This window comes from Oratosquilla oratoria, chromosome 14, assembly GCF_046742065.1.
Source record: "Oratosquilla oratoria isolate Oo_2021 chromosome 14, ASM4674206v1, whole genome shotgun sequence".
Lineage (NCBI taxonomy): Eukaryota > Metazoa > Arthropoda > Malacostraca > Stomatopoda > Squillidae > Oratosquilla > Oratosquilla oratoria.
The window spans coordinates 25959640-25979639 of NC_134790.1; the positions used below are offsets into that span (position 1 = coordinate 25959640).

Below are 20000 nucleotides of genomic sequence, written 5' to 3' on the forward strand. Positions count from 1 at the left end.
TATTTTCCTGTTGATAGTATTTCACACTGAAAATGACAGATAGGGGTTTCATATTGCCAGCGGCAATGAGGCAGGATAAAGTTATCCAAAATGATCTAAATAATTTCTAGTGTTAATTTTCTTTTTTGGTAATTTGATCAAATTGTTTAGCAAGACCCAAGGAAATTTATAAAGTCGAATATTGACGGATTGAGATTAAGTTGACTTAATGAGATTAAATGGTAACAGTTGAAAGGTTAATTGAAATAGAATGTGAAGAGACTGGTACAGCTTCTCTTCCATATTTATTTTTATTTAATTTTATTTAATTTTGTTTTATTCTATTTATGTTTTTATTTTATTTCTGTAGTGTTGATGGGAAAGGAAAATGACTCTTCTTGCTGGTATACAGAAGGGTGAAGTAGGCGTGGCCGAGATGGCTGTCGACTGACTTCAAGGGGGAAGTTCCCAATTAGTGTTTTTTTTTCCTATGGTGTTCGTTTCTTCCTTGACCGTTTCAGATAAAAAATATATATAACAATATATTTTTTGAAGGATAATATTCACATCAGTAATTTTGGGAAGAGTATAGATAATAAAGAAATTAACATTTTCAGGAGCTTGATGGCTTCTTTTGCCAATGTACGAGTCTTGTTTAAATATAGACCAATCTAGTTAATACCTGTTTGAACTCAGAGGCGTCTTTTGTCTCGCGAATTTTGTTTAGCAAATTAAATTCGTCGCGAAAATAAAGGCGCCGATGTGATTAAAGGAGAGAACGCCCTCTAGGTATTTATCTATTTACTAATTTATCTATTTATTTTATTAATACATATGTCCTAAATTCACCCAACCCTATCACATACTCATGCATGTCTCTAATACAACAATTGCCACTTTTGGGTTCGCTCAAAATACGCCACACATACGGGCCCCCTAATAGTTCACAAACTGAACTTACTGCTTACATATATCTCAACCCTCAGCCAAAAAGACACCCCAACACAAAAAAAGCACAACCTAAATATACTATACTTCATATTAGCATTAACGGAATAATAAACACTCACGCAGAGCTATAGTAATTCTTAAACAATATTACAAGAAACAAAAACCTCAAGACTGACTCGACTAACGAGCGACAATCGGGGAAGACAAAACACAACACTTGTACCTAAAAACAAACATATCCCTCAATATAAGAAAATAAAATAAATAATATTTCATATTTATTATTGTAGAAAGAAGAAAGAATTGCACTGACATGTCAGAGGTTAGGTCGTGACCTCACACAGTGCCAGGGTAGAATCGATCAGGTACCCATGGACAGAAGACAGATTATTTTTATGTATCTATTATGTTGTTGTTGTTATTATTATTGTTATTGTTATCATCATCATCATCGTCGTCGCCGCCGCCGCCGCCACCACCACCACCACCGTCATCATCATCATCATCATCATCATCATCATCTTACAACACAGTTTTGACAGAAAGGGAAAGGGGTCAAATCTATCCCAAGTATAGTGTTACCGGAAGAAATCTAGCTGATCTTTCTAATGTTATTCATGATATAGATCTGAGTCCATTTCTGAGTACTCCAGGAGCTAATGTCTTCCAAGGAGCTGTGGGAGTCGTATAGATTCATGTTGTAGATTTACAACATGACTGGGCTCTTTACGACCTCAACCTACGATGTGGGCGGGGCCACTGTCCTCCAGCTGATACGAAGCGGGCTGTAGATCAAGTGTTCATGTGACATAATCTACATTCATAAACCTTTTATGTTGGTGTCCAACTCCTTTACTGATGGTCACATTCACTCTTGCCCCACACTAATACTCCCTACCCTCCTCCCCCCTATCCCCCACCTCATACCACCTCCTCCCATCCCCTGCCCCCCCTACCCCCACCCCCGTAACCTTCAAGACGCTTTTGTTGCCCAATTTCCTCGTTGTTAATCGGTGATTAGCAGCTTCCTCGGTTAGCTGACTCGTCTTAATTAGCGGGCTGGGGAAGTTGGTTTTGTTTAATCAGTTGCCTTGATTGAGGGCCGCTCGTTGGTGAGCGTGCGAACGAGCGTGGTACGAACGACTGTGAAATCCGAACTGTTGCTACTTGTTGCTCTTGTTTTTGTCTTTGCTGTTGTTCTTGTTGCTGGTGGTCTGATTCGTCGTCCTCTTTTTGTTCTTGTTCTTCTTCCTCTTCTTCTTTTTTGTTGTTGTTCTTTTCTATTTCTTGTCCTTATTCTCTTTTTTTTTTGTTCTTCTTTCTTATCTCCTTTGTGCTTCTTCTTTATCTCTTTTCTTCTTCTTCTTCTTCATCTCCATTGTCCTCCTCTTTCTCCTTCTTTATCTCCTTTCTGTTTCTTCTTTATATCCTTTCTTCTTCTTGTTCCTCTTCTTCATCACATCCTATTCCTACTCGTTTTCCTGATCTTTCTCTTCGTCCTCATCCTCGTCCTCCTTTACCTCCTCCTTTACCTCCTCCTCCTCCTCCTCTTCCACCTACTCATCCTCGTCCTCCTCTTCCTCCTCGTCCTCTTCCTCCTACTCCTCGTCCTCCTACTCCTCGTCCTCCTCCTACTCGTCTTCCTCCTCCTCCTCCTTGTTCTCCTCCTCCTCCTTCTTCTCCTCCTTCTTCTCCTCCTCCTCCTTCTTCTCCTCCTCCTCCTTCTTTTTCTCCTCCTCGTCCTTCTCCTCCTCCTCGTACTCCTCCCCTCCCCCTCTTCCTCCCACTCCTCCCCCTCTTCCTCCCACTCCTCCCCCTCTTCCTCCCCCTCTTCCTCCTGCTCCTCTTCCTCCCACTCCTCCTCCTCCCTATACTCCTCCTCCCCCCTATCCTCCTCCTCCCCCTGATCCTCCTCCTCCCCTTCCTCTCCCTTCTCCTCCTCCTCTCCTCTCCCTTCCACTCATCTCCCTTCCCCTTCCTCCCCCTCCCCTCCTCCCTATTCTCCTTCTCCCCTCCTCCTCCCCTCCTCCTCCCCTCCTTCTCCCCTCCTCCTCCCCTCCTCCTCCCCTCCTCCTCCTTTTCCTCCCCCCCTTCGTCCTCCTCCTCCCGTCATCCTCATCCTCCTCTCATCCTCTTGCTCCTCCTCCTACCCTCATCCTCTTCCTCCCCTTCCTCCTCTTCCTCCCCTTCCTCCTCCTCCTCCTCCTCCTCCTCCTCTTCCTCCTGGTTCTCTTCCTCCTCCTCTTCCTACTCGTCTTCTTCCTCATCCTCTCCCATTCTCCTCTCCCTCCCTCCTCCTCTTCCTACTCCTCCTCGTCCTCCTCCTCCCCTCCTCCTCTTGCTCCTCCTCCTACCCTTATCCTCTTCCTCCCCTTCCTCCTCCTCCACCTCCCATTCCTCCTCCTTCTCCTCTTTCTCCTGGTTCTCCTTTTTCTCCTCGTCCTCCTCCTTCTCCTCTCCCCTCCTCTTCCTCCCCCTCCTCCTCTTCCTCCTCGTTCTCCTACTCCTCCTCCTCCTCGTCCTCCTTGTCCCCCTTTTCCTCTTCCTCTTCTTCCTCCTCTACCTCCTCCTCTTCCTTTTCTTCTTCATCCTCTTCTTCGTCCTCCACCTCCTCGTCCTCCACCTCCTCGTCCTCGTCCTTCTCTTCCTCTTCGTCCTCCTTCTCCTTCTTCCTCCTCCTCCTCCTTCTTCTTCTTCCTCCTCTCTTTTCTGCTCTGCGTGTCTGTGTAAGGATTCATTTGCGTCGCGGTCGAAAGAGCGGTGGTTCGGGGGGACCCAGACGTGTTCGTGGTCGTGCGCACCGACCCCAACGACTGTGAAACTGTTCCTTGCCAGCCTCGTCAGCGCTACAGCGACCCACCGATACGGGCGTGACCATCACCGACCTCAAGGGGGTCTCGATCGACCGACGTGTTCTTCAGGGTTGGTCCGCCCCTGAGGGGAGCTACACGGAGAGGAATAAAATCGTCCGGCGGCAGGAAGGTTATGAGGGAAGAGTGCCACCCAGTAGGGAAGGGGCTAATGGACAATGCGTACGACTGAACCATGATGATCCATTATCTCTGTAAAGGTTTTATTCGAGAATGACGCCAGAAGATTTTATTCATCTTATCGTGGACTTGTGGGGGAGTCAGATGGTCCCCCATCCCCCCTTTCCCCCCTTTCCCCCCTTCCCCCTATCCCCGCCTCCCCCCATCCCCACCCCCCTCCCCTTACCTGCAGAAGTAGAAATTCTCCAGTTGGTCTTTCATTTGGAAGGACCTCGCCGGCTTGGTCTTCTTCTTCGCCGTCGTCGTCGTCTCCTCTTCCTCCTCTTCCTCCTCCTCCTCCTCTTCCGGGTTCGGGGTCGCCCGGTCGTAGGGTCTCTGGAGAAGCCGGATACCCCGGATCTCCGTGTTGTACCGGATCTTAAGCCCCAGACGTCGGGTGTACTCGTTCAAGTAGTGGACCATCGTCTCTGCCTGGTGGGCGAGGAAGAACAGGGACGTAAGATCATAAGAACATAAGAATGAAGGAGACTGCAAGAGACCATAAGGCCCACACTAGGTAGTTTCATGCCCATTACCACCTGTCAGCCCCGTTCATAAAGTTGTCTGACCGTTTCTTAAAACAACTGATAGTTTCAGCGCTCACTAAGGAACATAAGATCATAAGAATATAAGAATGAAGGAGACTGCAAGAGACCATAAGGCTCACACTAGGTAGTTTCATGTCCATTACCACCTGTCAGCCCCATCCATAAAGTTGTCTAACAGTTTCTTAAAACAACTGATAGTTTCAGCGCTCACTAAGGAACGTGAAAACATAAGAATGAAGGAGACTGCAAGAGACCATAAGGCCCACACTAGGTAGTTTCATGCCCATTACCACCTGTCAGCCCCATCCATAAAGTTGTCTAACAGTTTCTTAAAACAACTGATAGTTTCAGCGCTCACAACATGGTTACTGAATCTATACCAATTCGTTGACCACTCTCTTCGTAAACCAGTTCTTGCTTATTTCCTTCTGAAATCTAAATTTGTCCAATTTAAATCCATTACTGCGAGTCCTGCCCTGCTGACAGCGAGGGGATAGTGAGAACTAATGAGAAGTGAGAATCAGAACGAAAGGGAGAAGATGCACCGGCCACATCTTATGAAATGCTGTTCGAGTAGATGAGTTAGAACAAGTGCTATGATTTAGAATAGCATATATCTTATACGGATGTGCACATACATCCATCCATCCATACATACATACATGCATATAAATATACATGCATACATACATACAGACCTACATACATGCATACATATAGACATATACACATCTATCCGTACATACATACATACATACATACATGTATACATACATATACACATTCATCCATGCATGCACACATACATACACCCATACGTAAATACATACACATATACATACACCCATACATACATACATACATGCATACATACATACATACATAAATACATACACACACATTCATACATACACACACATGCATACAAACACATACATACACACATGCATACATACATACATACATACATACATACACACACATACACACACATACTCACATACATACATACATACATACATACATACACAAATACATGCATACATACATACACACGTTTCGACAAGTTGAATAAAAACCGTTTCCTATGGGATTCGAACTCCAGGCAGTGCGTTGACGAGAGTACGACGGTACCGGTCTGCCACGATGGGTGTCTTAAAGAGGCTGTTTGGAACTGTATCCCTGTTCCCCCGACATCAACTCGCGCAGCAGTGCATTGTACTGGATTTCATAGAAATCCAGGAAATCCACCCGGCACATGTATAGAGACTCGTTTGGGATGTTTGAATGCATAACTCTATTTGCTTGCGCTCGTGTATGTGCGCGCGCACGTGTGTGTGTGTGTGTGTTTATGTGTGTTTGTGTGTGTGTGTGTGTGTGTGTGTGTGTGTGTGTGTGTGTGTGTGTGTGCAGTGCCACATAGCGTGTCCAACCTCATTTACGAATTTCAACTGAATTTTGTTCCACTATTAAAACGAACACACACACACACACACACACACACACACACACACACACACACACACACACACACACACACACACACACATATATATATATATGTATATATATATATATATATATATATAGATATATATATATATATGTATATATATATATTGGTAAATCTTGGCAGCAGGTTTTGTTTTAATTTTTTTTTGTTAAAAACCACGGCTCGTTCGGCGCCACAAAGCTTCTTGAGTAGACTTCCAAGTGTTCTGAACATTGTTTTTATGGTCATAGGAAAGATTGCCAGTAGACATTAGGAACTATTGTTGAAGAAGATCATACAAACGTTTAGCTAAAGTCAGTGGTTCCCAAACTTTTTTCTGTCATTTCCCCCTTACACCCAGTTCAACCATCCAGATTTCCCCCTTTCATGTGTATGAGGGAAAGAGTAGTTAAAACACACTGTGACTATTTACTATTTTATTTTTCAAATGTACATATATACTGATAAACAGGCATTCTCTCTCTCTCTCTCTCTCTCTCTCTCTCTCAGACATGAGAAAATTCATCTGAGATTTTTTTAGTTAGTAGGTAGTGTAATTATTTCCCCCCTGGTATGTTCAAATTTCCCCCCAGGGGGAAATTTCCCCCAGTTTGGGAACCACTGAGCTAAACGCAGCATTTTAATGTAACAGATACAGAGAGTACAAGTTTTAATATACATAGAGAGAAAATTCAGGGGAGATCACATCACAAGTGTGAGATGACGGGGGAATTTGTCTATCACTGTGGGCCAAATGTCCACTGGGGTTCAGCTGTCCTCCGCGACCCGAGTGTCCGCTGAGGTCCAAGTGTCCGCTCATGACTGGCGGAACGCCGGAAAGGAACCTGGGCGTCGCGTCGGTGTAACTGGAAGATGTGTTGTAGTTGAGGGGGCTACAAGTCCTAGGGAGGGGCTTTCACTTGTCATGATAGAAGGTTGCAAGTCTCTTATGAAACGTGCTTCTAGAAAGAAGAGTCTAGACCTTTCTAGTTCCTTAGCAAAAATTATGGTGTTGTCTTCTAAAAGTTTTATAGGGATGTGTATATTGTGATATTCCAGGAGGTGTAGTTTGGGGCCTCCACTGGAAAAGTTGAATGACATTCTTCTCGACAAAATCGTTCTCGTTTGTCCAACGTAGCAGTCGAGAGGCGTACAGTCCTCTAGGGGGCAGGGAAATTTATATACTACGATGGTGCAAGCGGGACCTTCGGGGCGAGAAGTGTTATTTCTAACTAAAAGTGTAGCTGTGTTTAGGTTGCGGTAGTAAATGGAGAGACGAACTTTGTCATTCTCGTTTGTAGGTTTGATGTCCCTATAAATAATTCTGGTCAAAACCTTCGCGTCTTCCTTATAAGCTGTGGACATTTGGGCACGGAAAAACAGGGTAAAAATTTCACCTTCGCCCGCAGTGATAGACAAATTTTGCCGTCATCTCACACATGTGAGGTGACCTCCCCCCACGTCTTATGTTGTGACCTCCTCCTGAGCTTTATTTCTATGTATATTATGTCTTGTACTCTCTGTATCTGTTACATTGAAAATGCTGCGTTTAGCGAAACGTTTGTATACTCTCCCTCAATAATAGTTCCTAAGGTCTACTGGCAATCTATTATTCTGTCTTTCCTTTGATAAAAAATCAACGTTCGGAAGACTTGAAAGTCTACTTAAGAAGCTTTGTAGCGCCGAATGCGCAGTTATTTTTAGCAAAACACACACACACACACACACACACACACACACACACACACACACACACACACACACACACACACAAACACACACACACACACACAAACACACACACACACACACACACACACACACACACACACACACACACACACACACACATATATATATATATATATATATATATATATATATATATATATATATATATATATATATATATATATATATATGTATGGCAAGAGTGGTATAGGTAAATTCCAGGAAGGAGCAGAAGTATTTTATTCTCTAACGTTTCGACAGAGTCTTCTATTAACACGCTACACTATTATATCTCTGAAGAAGACTCTGTCGAAACGTTAGAGAATAAAATACTTCTGCTCCTTCCTGGAATTTACCTATACCACTCTTGCCATACATTTGTCCTTTCTCTTGTCAAATATATATATATACATATATATATATATATATATACATATATATATGTATATATTTATATATATACATACATGTACAGCTGCACAGAAAACTATCGTTAGTAAATCACGCTAATCATTTTGACACAAAACAACGAAACTATTTGAGACAAGTTGAAGTCTCCATCGGAAATAAGATTATCATGTCATAGTGAATCCATATGAACTCTGGAACTATTATTCGATTCATATTCATTCAGAAGGAATTCGAACAATTCGAACCCCAGAAATACCAACCCTTCGGTATCATAAGGTTATGTTCATTAGCGAATGTTTCGACACCCCTACTAACGATAGTTTTCTGTGTAGCTGTACACACACACACACACACATATATATATATATATATATATATATATATATATATATACATACATACATACACATACATATAGCAAGGCTTTTTCCCCCTTACAAGGGAGGTAGCCAAAAAGGAAAAGGCATAAAATCATTCCCACCCATTCTATCCCTGAATACACTCCACACCCCTCCATCCTCCCTCTTATCTTAGCACCTCCCGGATGACGGGTCATCCCTGCACCTTGTCCACTGCCCTGGGTCAGAAGCAGTGTCGCAAGACACAGCACATCCACAGCAAGGCCGCTTCATTAAATCGGCGACCCCCCCTCTCCGTCCCCCCATGCATAAAAGGAGAAGACGGGGAGAAATCCCTTCGGGCTGCGTCAAAATTTGCTCACACATACTACCTCACCCCCCCATCCCCCCGCCCATTCCACCTCATGCATCACATCATCCATATACAACCATTCTCCATTCACCCCTGTCTTCTGTCCTCTTCTGTCCTTCCTCAACAGACATTCCCCTCTTCCCCAAAGCCCCCTTCACCCCATCCATCCACCTCATCCTAGGACGTCCCCTCATGTTCACTCCCTCCACATCTGCCTTCCATACCTCTTTTACTAGTCTTTCTTCACTCATTCGTTCCATGTGTCCAAACCATCCTAATACTCTTTCATCAACCCTATCTCCCAACTCCCTTTCCACCCCCGTTCTCCTCCTCAGCTCCTCATTTCTCACTCTATCTAGCCTAGTAACCCCCATCATACTTCTCAGACACCTCATCTCAAACACATTCAAACTCCTTCTCTCTTCCTCTCTTATGTTCCATGTTTCTGCCCCATACAGTGCTCTTGGCACAATCACTCCTTCATACAGTCTCCTCTTAGCATCCATTCCCAAATGTCTATTCCTCATTACACTCTTCAATCCACCAAGGAATTTACTCGCTTCTCTCAATCTATATTCTACCTCCACCTTCACTCCACCTTTTCCTGCCACATTTGCACCCAAGTATCTAAAACTATCCACTTCCTCCAGTCGCTCTCCCTTAATGCTCACTTCCAGTCTACTGCCACTTTCACCCCTTATACATCTCATCACCTTACTTTTACCCACATTTATCTTCAACTTTCTTCTATCACATACTCTCCCAAACTCTGTCACCAACTTCCTCAATCCCTCCTCCGATCCTGCCACAAGCGCAGTGTCGTCCGCAAACAACAGCTGGCTTACCTCCCACTTTTCTCCATTTTCTTTAACCATCTCCAATCCCTGACCCACTACCCTTGCATTTACCTCTCGCACTACCCCATCCATGTATAAGTTGAACAGCCAGGGCGACATAACGCATCCTTGACGAAGTCCCACCTTTACCTCGAACCACTCACTCTCTCCATTTCTAATCCTGACACAAGCTCTACTACTCTCACAAAAACTCTTGACAGCTCCTAGAAGCTTTCCTCCTATCCCATATATCTGCATAACCTCCCACAGTGCCTTTCTGTCTACCCTATCGTAAGCCTTTTCCAGATCCATAAAAGCCCAAAAAAACATCCTTCCCCTTTCCTATAGCTTTCTCACATATTTGTCTTACCACAAAGATCTGATCTACACAACCTCTACCCGTCCTAAATCCACACTGTTCCTCACCAATTACTCCCTCTGTTCCTCTCCTAATCCTCTCAATCAAGATTCTCCCATAAGCCTTCCCAACTACACTTAACAAGCTAATCCCTCTGAAACTACTACATTCACACTTGTCCCCTTTTCCCTTGTAAAGTGGAACTATACAGGCACTCCTCCAGTCCTCCGGCACTCTACCCTCTCTCCAGCAAACATTAAATAACTTCACCAGCCAGTCCACCATCACTGTACCTCCTTTTTTTAGACATTCTGCATGGCATCCATCCAGACCAGGTGCCTTACCTGCTTTCATCATATTAACAACTTCCTTCACTTCATCCTTCCTTATTTCTCCTCCATTTTCCTCACTCATCACGGTCATTTTGTTAGCATTTCCCACTGCAACTATCTTTCCCTCCCTATCCTCCTTCACATTTAGCAACTCCCTAAAATATTCTGCCCATCTTCCCCTTACTGCCTTCTCTTCCATTATCATCTCTCCATCTGCACCTTTTACCTTTTCTTCTCTACTTGATTCACCTCCTCTTCCTCTCTTAATTTCTTTCCAAAACGTCTTTTTATTACTTTCAAAATTTTCTGTTATACTCTTACCCCATTTCACATCTGCTCTCCTCTTTGCCTCCTTTACCTTTTGCTTTACTTCTCTTTTCCTTTCTTTGTACCTCTCATATGACTCCCTCGTACATATACTGTATATACACGGTATCTACACACACACACACACACACACACACACACATATATATATATATATATATGTATATATATATGTATATATATATATGTATATATATATATATATATATATATATGTATATATGTATATGTATATATATATATATGTATATGTATATGTATGTATATGTGTGAATATATATATATATATAATACATGTATACAAATATATATATGTATATGTATATATATATATATATGTATAAAAATATATATATGTATATGTATATATATATATATGTATATAAATATATAATGTGTGTATATATATGTATATATACATATGTATATATATATGTATATATATATATATATATATATATATATATATATATATATATATAAATGCAAGCGCCGGCTATGCCATGGGTGCTTGACTTACGACTCTGCTAGCTTCGCTCGCTCCCCTCGTAACTTTTCATTGAACAGAAGAAGTATTGCAGGAAACTTCTCTTTACTCTTTCCGACAGAGAAGGATTTAGTTTTCTCATATGACTCAGGATAAGCCTCTTTATGTTCAACTTGAAAGATTTCTGCTAACTTTGGTTTCTTTATCCGCTCCATCTTAGAGAACTTCCTAACAGTAGAAACGTACTTCCAGAACTGCCTGGCGTCTCTTGCTTTCTGCTGATGTTTCACGCATTGTCCTTGATCACACTTCACACAGTAAAGGGTTATGTGCAACCTGTTTCACCGTAAAGGTGCCCGCACTTATTTGGTATGATAAACCTATAACTGGGTAACCTCAGCTGGCGGGTCTGAGGCGTGTGGATGCATATGTTTATATATGTATATATATATATATATATATATATATATATATACACATACATACATTGTGTGTGTGTGTGTGTTTATGTGTGTGTATGCATATGTATATACATACATATATATATATATTGTTCAGCCCGTAATGATAAAATCTTTCAAGCGAAAGGCCCAGCGTGTCTGTGCAATGCAACTATGTGACTCGTCTTTTGAAAATAGAAATGATAGAAAAATTAGAATGATAAGATGGAACAAAGTAAGATCAAATAAGATTAAATCAGATGAAATACAAAAAACCAATAGTAAAATGAAATAGTAAAATAGAATAGAACTGAAAAGAAAATAAGAGAGTGAGTAAAAATAAAGATAGTATAAAACGTAAAACAAAAGAAGAAATATCACAAAATGAAGACGAAAATTATAAAAACAAAACGAAATAAAACAAAATAGAGCATGAGAAAAACAAAACATATTAATAAACAGAATAAAACAAAACACATTATGATAAGGTAAATATAATTTTAGAAATAAATAATGATAAATAAACGATAAAAAATAGTAAAGTTCAAGTACGTATTTCGAAGGCGCACTGAGGTCGACCTAGTCCAGGGACGTCACCCTCATTAGGTCATCCTTAACGAAGTCACAACTCGATCTTCTACATCAGGAGCCTCGGCACACATAAAGGGGACGATGACCCCCCCCCTCCTCCACCTCCTCCCTTCCTTTTTTACCTTAAATGAGGGAATTAGGAGGAATTAGGGTGGTCCTAATTAGACGTCACAACCATAGGCGCTGATTATCACGTGGCCTCAAAGATATAAAGATGGGAGTGGAGGGCTTACTTGAAAGGGGAGGCGGCTTTCGTGGAGGGGGGAGGGATGAGGGGGGGATGGGGGGGCTTGGAGACTCCGGCTATGAAAGGCTGGAGTGAACGTAGGAAGGAGGAGAAGGAGGAAGGAGAGCAGGAGAAAGAAGAAGAGGAAGAGCAAGAGGAGAGGGAGCAGGAAATAGGAGAGGAAGAGGAGAAGGAGGAAGAAGAATAAGAGGAGGGGGAGGGTAATGAAGAACAGGAGGAGAATGGAGAAGAGGAGGAGGGGGAGGAGTAATACGAGGAAGGAGAAAAAAGAAGTAGAAGGAGGAATAAGAAGAGGAAGGGGAGGAGTAATAGGAGGAAGAAGAAGAGGACGAGTAGGAGGGGGAAGAAGAAGAGTGGTAAAAGGTCGAAGAGTAGGGGCAAGAAGAAGTAGGAGGGGAAAGAGGAAGAGGAGGAGGGGGGAGGAAGAGGAGTTGATGGGGATGGCAGTTGTCCTTGTGGTAGTGTAGGAGGAAGACGAGTAGAAGAAGAGGAGAGAAGGAAAAGAAAGGAAAAGAGGAGGAAGAAAGAAGGTGAGGAGGAAGAGGAAAAATAAGAGAGAATGTGGAGGAGAAGGAAGAGGGAGAATAAAGGAAAGAAAAAGAAAGAAGAAAGAGTGAAGAAGAGGGAAGGAGAGGAAGGAGGAGGAGAAGGAAGATTAGAAAATGGAGGAAAAATTAATTATACAAACAGGGAAGGCAAGGGAGAAGGAGATAGTGGGGGGAGGAGGAGGAGGAAGAGGAGGAGGAGGAAGAAGAGGAGAAGGAAGAAGAAGAAGAAAAAGAAAGTGAAGAAGGAAGAATGAGGAGGAGGAAAAAGAGCATTAGAAAAAGGAGGATGCGAAGGAGGAGGAGGAGGAGGAAGAAGAGAGAGTGAAGACGGAGAAATGGAAGAATGAGGAGGAGGAAAAAGAAGAAGATTATAAAAAGGAAGAGGATGAGGAGGAGGAAGAAAAAGTGAAGAAGGAGGAATGGAAGAATGAGGAAGAGGAAAAAGAGGAAGATGGAGGAAGAGGCGGAGGAGGAGATGGGGGAAGGGGAGCCTGGGCGTGTTTGCATTTGATCTTGAGCAGATTGGAAAGAGTCTAGCAATGAGGGGAAAGTAGATAACTTTTTTCTTTTTTTTTCTCACCGAATGCAATTTTTGGGAAACGGGAATTGGATCACAGTGCCGCCATTGGTCATAAAGGAAGGTCTGCCTCTTCCTTAGGCTGTCAAGAAGAGGAAGAGGAGGAGGAGGAGGAAGAGGAAAGAAGGAACCAGAAATCTAATCTTAGGATTAGATGCCTTATTATCATAATTATTATTATTGTTATTATAGTTATTATTATCATTATTATTTTGATTAATTTTTGGAGGGTGGGTTAGAAGGGGTTAAATAGCTTTTTTCATAGTGAAAAAAAATAGATGACAGAAACAAAGCTAAAAGAACAAAAGTAACGAAGAAAAATCGTGACGCAAGAAATGGCGGAAGGATATGAATCTTGGTAAATTGAGAAAATAGTGAAACTCGAAGAAATGACGCTATCTTGTTCTTTTCTTTCCCTTCCCATTGGCAGAACAGACAAAAGAATCATATTTTTATTTTCTTACATAAAATGTTATTAAACGAAACAAAACAAGACACAAATGATACATAAGTATAAATTATATAGATAAATACAAAATTTATTTTCTTACATAAGACATCATCAAATAAAACAAAATAAAGAATGAATGATGCATATGAATGAAAAAATATATAAATTATTCCAAGATAAACAAAGAAACAAGTATATAAAAATAGCAGACGAAACCATGAATAAATACATATATATATATACTAAGGGCTTTTTCCCCTTTACATTAATCCACTCCCTCCCATTTCATCCCCACATGCTCCACTCCCATTCATCACCCCTCCCTCTTCCCTCCCTCGCTCCCTCCCTCCCTCCCTCTTTTCTTGGCTCTTCCTGGATGACGGGTCATCCCTGTATCTCGCCCACCGCCATGGGTTAGTATGAATAGATAGAGAAATAAAAAAACTAAGATGAGAATGCACGGAATCTTTACATTCAAAGTGTCTTAAAGAGACATTCAACATAAAGACTGAAATAAAAAATATATAAATATGAATAAACAAATGAATAGACAAATAAAACATTAAAAAGATGTATAAAAAACAACAACGAAATTGTGATTAGTATTCTATAATCGATAACCAGTGCTTCTGTCCTTTGGAATTATTGCTACGTGACCCTGGTCTGTAGGGGTGTCATTGAAATCCCTAAAATGTCTTCATGAAACATATATATACATGCACTTCTCGGATGTCTTTGCCTGAGTAAAGACTCTATGAAATTAAGATGACATACTTTATCAAACTGAGCGCCGTTGGGCAATGGCCGAATCTACTTCCAGATCGTTCCTTTTGTACACTCAAGTTTGGTACAATGGCAGCGTTCTTGCTTTGTGGTAAGCAGTTGCACATGCAAGAGTTCGAGTCCCAGTGATGGATATTCTTAATCCATATATGTATATATATATATATTTATATATATACATATATATATATATTATATATATATATATATGAATATATATGCAATAAAAACACTATGAGCGTGTGTTCACAAAAGCGTAAGTAACCACTAGGAAAAGTAAACTAACGAAGCAGAGCGCTTTCGTATAATTACATCTTCAGTGCAGATACAAAGAAGGAATGCCTTCTTTGTACCTGCACTGAAGTTATAATCATACGAAAGCGCTCTGCTTCGTTAGTTTACTTTTCCTAGTGGTTACTTACGCACATATATATATATATATATATATATATATATATATATATATATATATATATATATATACATATAGACAAGGATTTCAGACAAATGATTTGGATGTTGGAGAACATAAACAGGGGGGAAAGCACGGAATCCTAATCGGTTTTACGTTTCGTTCACTCTGAAGAAGTTCCTACGTGAACGAAGCGTAAGAATGATTAGGATTCAGTGCTTTCCCGTGTTTATGTTCTCCATCATATATATATATATATATATATATATATATATATATGTATGTATGTATATATATATATATATATATATATATATATATGTATATATATATATATATATATATATATATATATAATATATATATATATATATTATATATAGTGGCATGATCTATGTTATCGTGACAGGAAGATATGTTCCCTTCTGGGCTGATTGGAGCAATCTCGAGTTCACCAATTATTTCGCTGGACTCGTTCAAGTTTCCACCCTGGCCTCGATGTGACCTTCTGACCGTGCCGGGGATCTCACCGTGAACCAGACCTTCCTGGAGCCTTTGGCTGCACAGTAGAGTCCATTTTCTTTGGAAGAAAACAGAAAGAGGCTGTGCCCTTTTAGCCAAAGCGATCTCGAGTTTCATATTTTGGGTCTCTTTCTTGGGTCTAGCGAAGCTTATGGAGGGTGAGGGGGGGACAAGGGGGCGTGTAGGGGGGTGAGTGGAGTTCAATAAGAGAAGGAGGCTGCGTTCTGGGAGGGATACAACAATCAGTTCAGACCGTTTGATGTTGCTATCGAGTTTTAATTGAAGCCTGGAGGCGCCGAGGCACAGACTCAAGTGTTGGAAGAAGTGTGTGGGTGGAGGAGGAGGAGGAAGAAAAGGAAGACAAAGAAGAAGAGGAGAAGGAGGAGGAGGAGGAGGAAAGATAGTTGGAGAGAAGAATGTGTCGGAAGGAATATTTCTTTTATGGGTTTCAATATCAAAAGTGAACGTTGGCCAAGGGAAGGAACTTAAAAGAGGCAAAGAGAAAGATGAACTATATGGACGAAGGCTATTGAGTTTATACTAAGTTGGCTGAAAGGAGAGCACGAATGATAAGATCAATTAGATTTCATAATTTAGATAAGTAAATAGATATATTGAAATAAACAGAAGTTGTACACGCTAACAGACACTAAGTATTAAAAAGAGGAGAAAAGTAGAATATATATACGTAAGGAAGAAGGATAATGTTAATAGGTTTTGTGGATTATATCAATTTTATAGATGACAGAAAACGCCTCTGTTGTGTCTGTATGGTTGGGGAGGGAGGGGAAGAAGTGGATTCGGATCGTATACAATAGATTCCAAGACAATCGTGGTGACGTTGTTTGGAATCAGATCGCTTTTATTTTGTCTGGTAGATTCTCTTTTGTTTTTTTCTATTCTTTTGAAGTGATTCATGTAAGGGATGTTCTCTGCTTCGTAGCTCACTCTCACTGATGAATCCATCGATTGTTTCAGATATATTGGTTATAGCAAAATGAAATAAGATAGAATGAAATAAGCTTTGACAAATTAACGTAAGATGAAATAAAAGATGGACGACATAATAGAAAGGCGATAACTTGACACACGTTCATTTCAACTCTGCATATTTTAATTATGAATTAAGATTATACGAAATACTTGATTAACCTTGAAAAGAAGTCATTAACGCGAAGGAAGACGTACGGAGTTATGAAAATCAGGTTTTCTATGGAAAAGTATTACTTGTAAGCCAGTTGACCAGCAACTCCAGGGATGAAAATTGGTCGAGTTCATCTCTTCATTGTTTTTGTTTAGGCTACCGACGAGTGTCTGTTGCCAAAGAAATATATTTACGTAACGTATTTAGAGAGGGCTTAGGGGAGAGAGAGAGAGAGAGAGAGAGAGAGAGAGAGAGAGAGAGAGAGATAGAGAGAGAGAGAGAGAGAGGCAGAGTGAAAGAGAGAAAAAGAGAGGGAGAGAGAGAGAGAGGCAGAGTGAAAGAGAGAGAAAGAGAGGGGCAGAGAAAGAGACGGGGAGAAAAAAAAGAGAACAAAAATAAATTTAAATGAATAGAATCGAGAGTGAGAGGGATAGAGAGAGGCAGAAAGAGAACAGAAATCAGTACAAAGGAATAGAATCGAAAAAAAAATAAAGAAAGAGAAAGATAGAGAGCAGAAATCAATTCATTGTAATAGAATCGAGAGAGTGAAAGAGATAGGGAGAGAGAGACAGAGATAAAGAGAACAGAAATAAGTACAAAGAAATAGAATTGAGAGAGAGAGAGGGAGAGAGTGAATGAGAGAGAGATAGACAGAAAGAGAAAGAGAAAGAGAACAAATCAGTACAAAGGAATAGAATAGAGAGAGAGAGAGAGAGAGAGAGAGAGAGTGAAAGAGAGAGAGAAAGAGAGAGAGAGAGAGAACGAGCAAGAGAGGGAGAAAGAGAATGAGTGAGAAAGATCAAGAGAGAAAGAAAAAGAGTGAGTGAGAAAGAGCGAAAGAAAGAGAGAATGAAAGATACAAAGAGAGAACGAGATGTAACGCGAAAAAGGGAAAAAGAGGAATCTATACAGAGGAATTAAACAGCACGAAAAGAGAGAAATGTCAATTCCCTCTCCGTAGGAAGTTACACAAACAAGTCGGAGAATCAAGAAGGTCATAGACCCAGAAAGGTCACGCACGCACACACACACACACACACACACACACACACACACACACACACACACACACACACACACACACACACACACACACACACACGCACACACACACACACACACACTCTCTCTCTCTCTCTCTCTCTCTCTCTCTCTCTCTCTCTCTCTCTCGCTCTCTCTCGATGGCACGGTTGGTAGAGTTCCTGGCCACCACTACGGCGATCCGGGTTCGAATCCCGCCCAGAGTTGAAATAATTTCAGTATTGCTGCGCTGCGAGTTGTTACTCCAACTCGTGGGCGGGGAGTTGGGTCTGTGTGTGCGTGTAAGGTCACAGCATTACTCATAGATCGGTCACATGTGAGCTCTGAGCTCTCTTTCAGGAGGGTGACAGCTATCGATCACGAGTCCAACACGTGATCCAAGACCATGGTGAATCACACACGCACACACACAGATCGGTCATATATGAGATCTGAGCTCTCTTTCAGGAGGGAAATAGCTATCGATCACGAGTCCAACACGTGATCCAAGACCATGGAGAATGACACACGCACACACACAGATCGGTCATATATGAGCTCTGAGCTCTCTTTCAGGAGGGAAATAGCTATCGATGACGAGTCCAACACGTGATCCAAGACCATGGAGAATCACACACACACACACACACACACACACACACACACACACACACACACACACACACACACACACACACACACACACACACACACACACACACAAACACACACAGATCGGTCATATATGAGCTCTGAACTCTCTTTCAGGAGGGTAATAGCTATCGATCATGAGTCCAACACGTGATCCAAGACCATGGTGAATCACACACGCACACATCCAGACGCAGAGAGCGAAAGGTCACAGAGTCAAAAGCTTGGTCGACACGCAAACTTAGGAACGTTGCTGATAACACGATTCCCACTCAGGCCTCATCAACGTCCACTCGCTTCCATAACTTTTTGCCACGTTGGAGAGGAATATTCAAAACTGGAGGCAAGTACTGCTGCACGACACTCAACGTTTTTATACGTTTTAATAATGAAAAAAGTACTTTGTTGTTTTTTGGGGGCATTTTGTAAGAAATGGCTGTGGACGGGATAATGATATTTTGTGAATTGAAATGAGATTGAACATGTTGTGATACGCAGAACAACGACGCATACTTTCACCATTCACCAATTCTACATCACTATTCAGAATTTTCATCCTACGTAAGTCATCATATTATTCAACTCGGTGCTGACACAATTCCCAATTCAGTTTCAATTCCCACTCACCATTCTTACCTTAGGTCTTCCAGTTCCATCGTATTTAAGGTATCAACCCACTTCCTCAATTTGCAATTCATTTTCTATTTCTGTTAGACTTAGGCCCCTCATTCTCAATATAATGATATCATTCCTAACCCAATTCCTGATCATTTTATCCTGGCACAATTCCACAGTTCCTTAATTCTTATTTAAACGCCTCAGGCCAATTCCTCTAAATTCTAACCCTACTATTATTTAAAAAAAATTCTAGATATCTCAGTCCAATGTCTATAACTCCCTATTACAATTTCCAGTCTCCATCAACTCAATTCCAACAATTTTCAACCCAATTCGAGTAATGCTCCCACCAATTCCTGTTATCCACAAACGACAGCAATTACTTCTCAATTCTCTTACCTTGATTCCCAATTCAGTCATTGCCAACACAATTCCCATCATTCCTGTCCCAATTCCAACTCCAAATGCAAAGTATTTTTATTCGCATCTTAATCTGCATATTCCTTAATCCAATATCTACATTAATTAATTGATTCATTTATCTTAATCTTTAACTATATTATTGTAACTCTTAACGCAGTGTTCCTAGTTTCCTCCTTATTTGCATTATTCCTAGCCAGTGCTTAAAATCCCTAGTCAATTCTTATAATGCCTAGTCAATTCCTGTAATCCCTAGCCTAGATGAGAGGAACTCTAGCCCAGTTCCCATAGCCTTCAGTCTAATTCTAGTAACCATTATCCCAATTCCTGTAACCTTTCAGCCCATTTCCTTATACCGCCCAACCCAATTCCCAAAGGTGAAAC

At 41.2% G+C, this 20000-nt stretch overlaps 1 protein-coding gene across 2 annotated transcripts in view; it reads right to left on the reverse strand.

The window, feature by feature from the left end:
* The window catches only part of LOC143032814 (FAD-dependent oxidoreductase domain-containing protein 2-like), a 158034-nt gene that overhangs the window by 28090 nt on the left and 109944 nt on the right, over positions 1–20000 (reverse strand). For both annotated transcript variants that reach the window (XM_076197889.1, XM_076197890.1), the window contains exon 4: positions 4147–4391. In XM_076197889.1, the coding sequence (XP_076054004.1) occupies positions 4147–4391 (245 nt within the window). The remainder of the gene's footprint in view (positions 1–4146; positions 4392–20000) is intronic.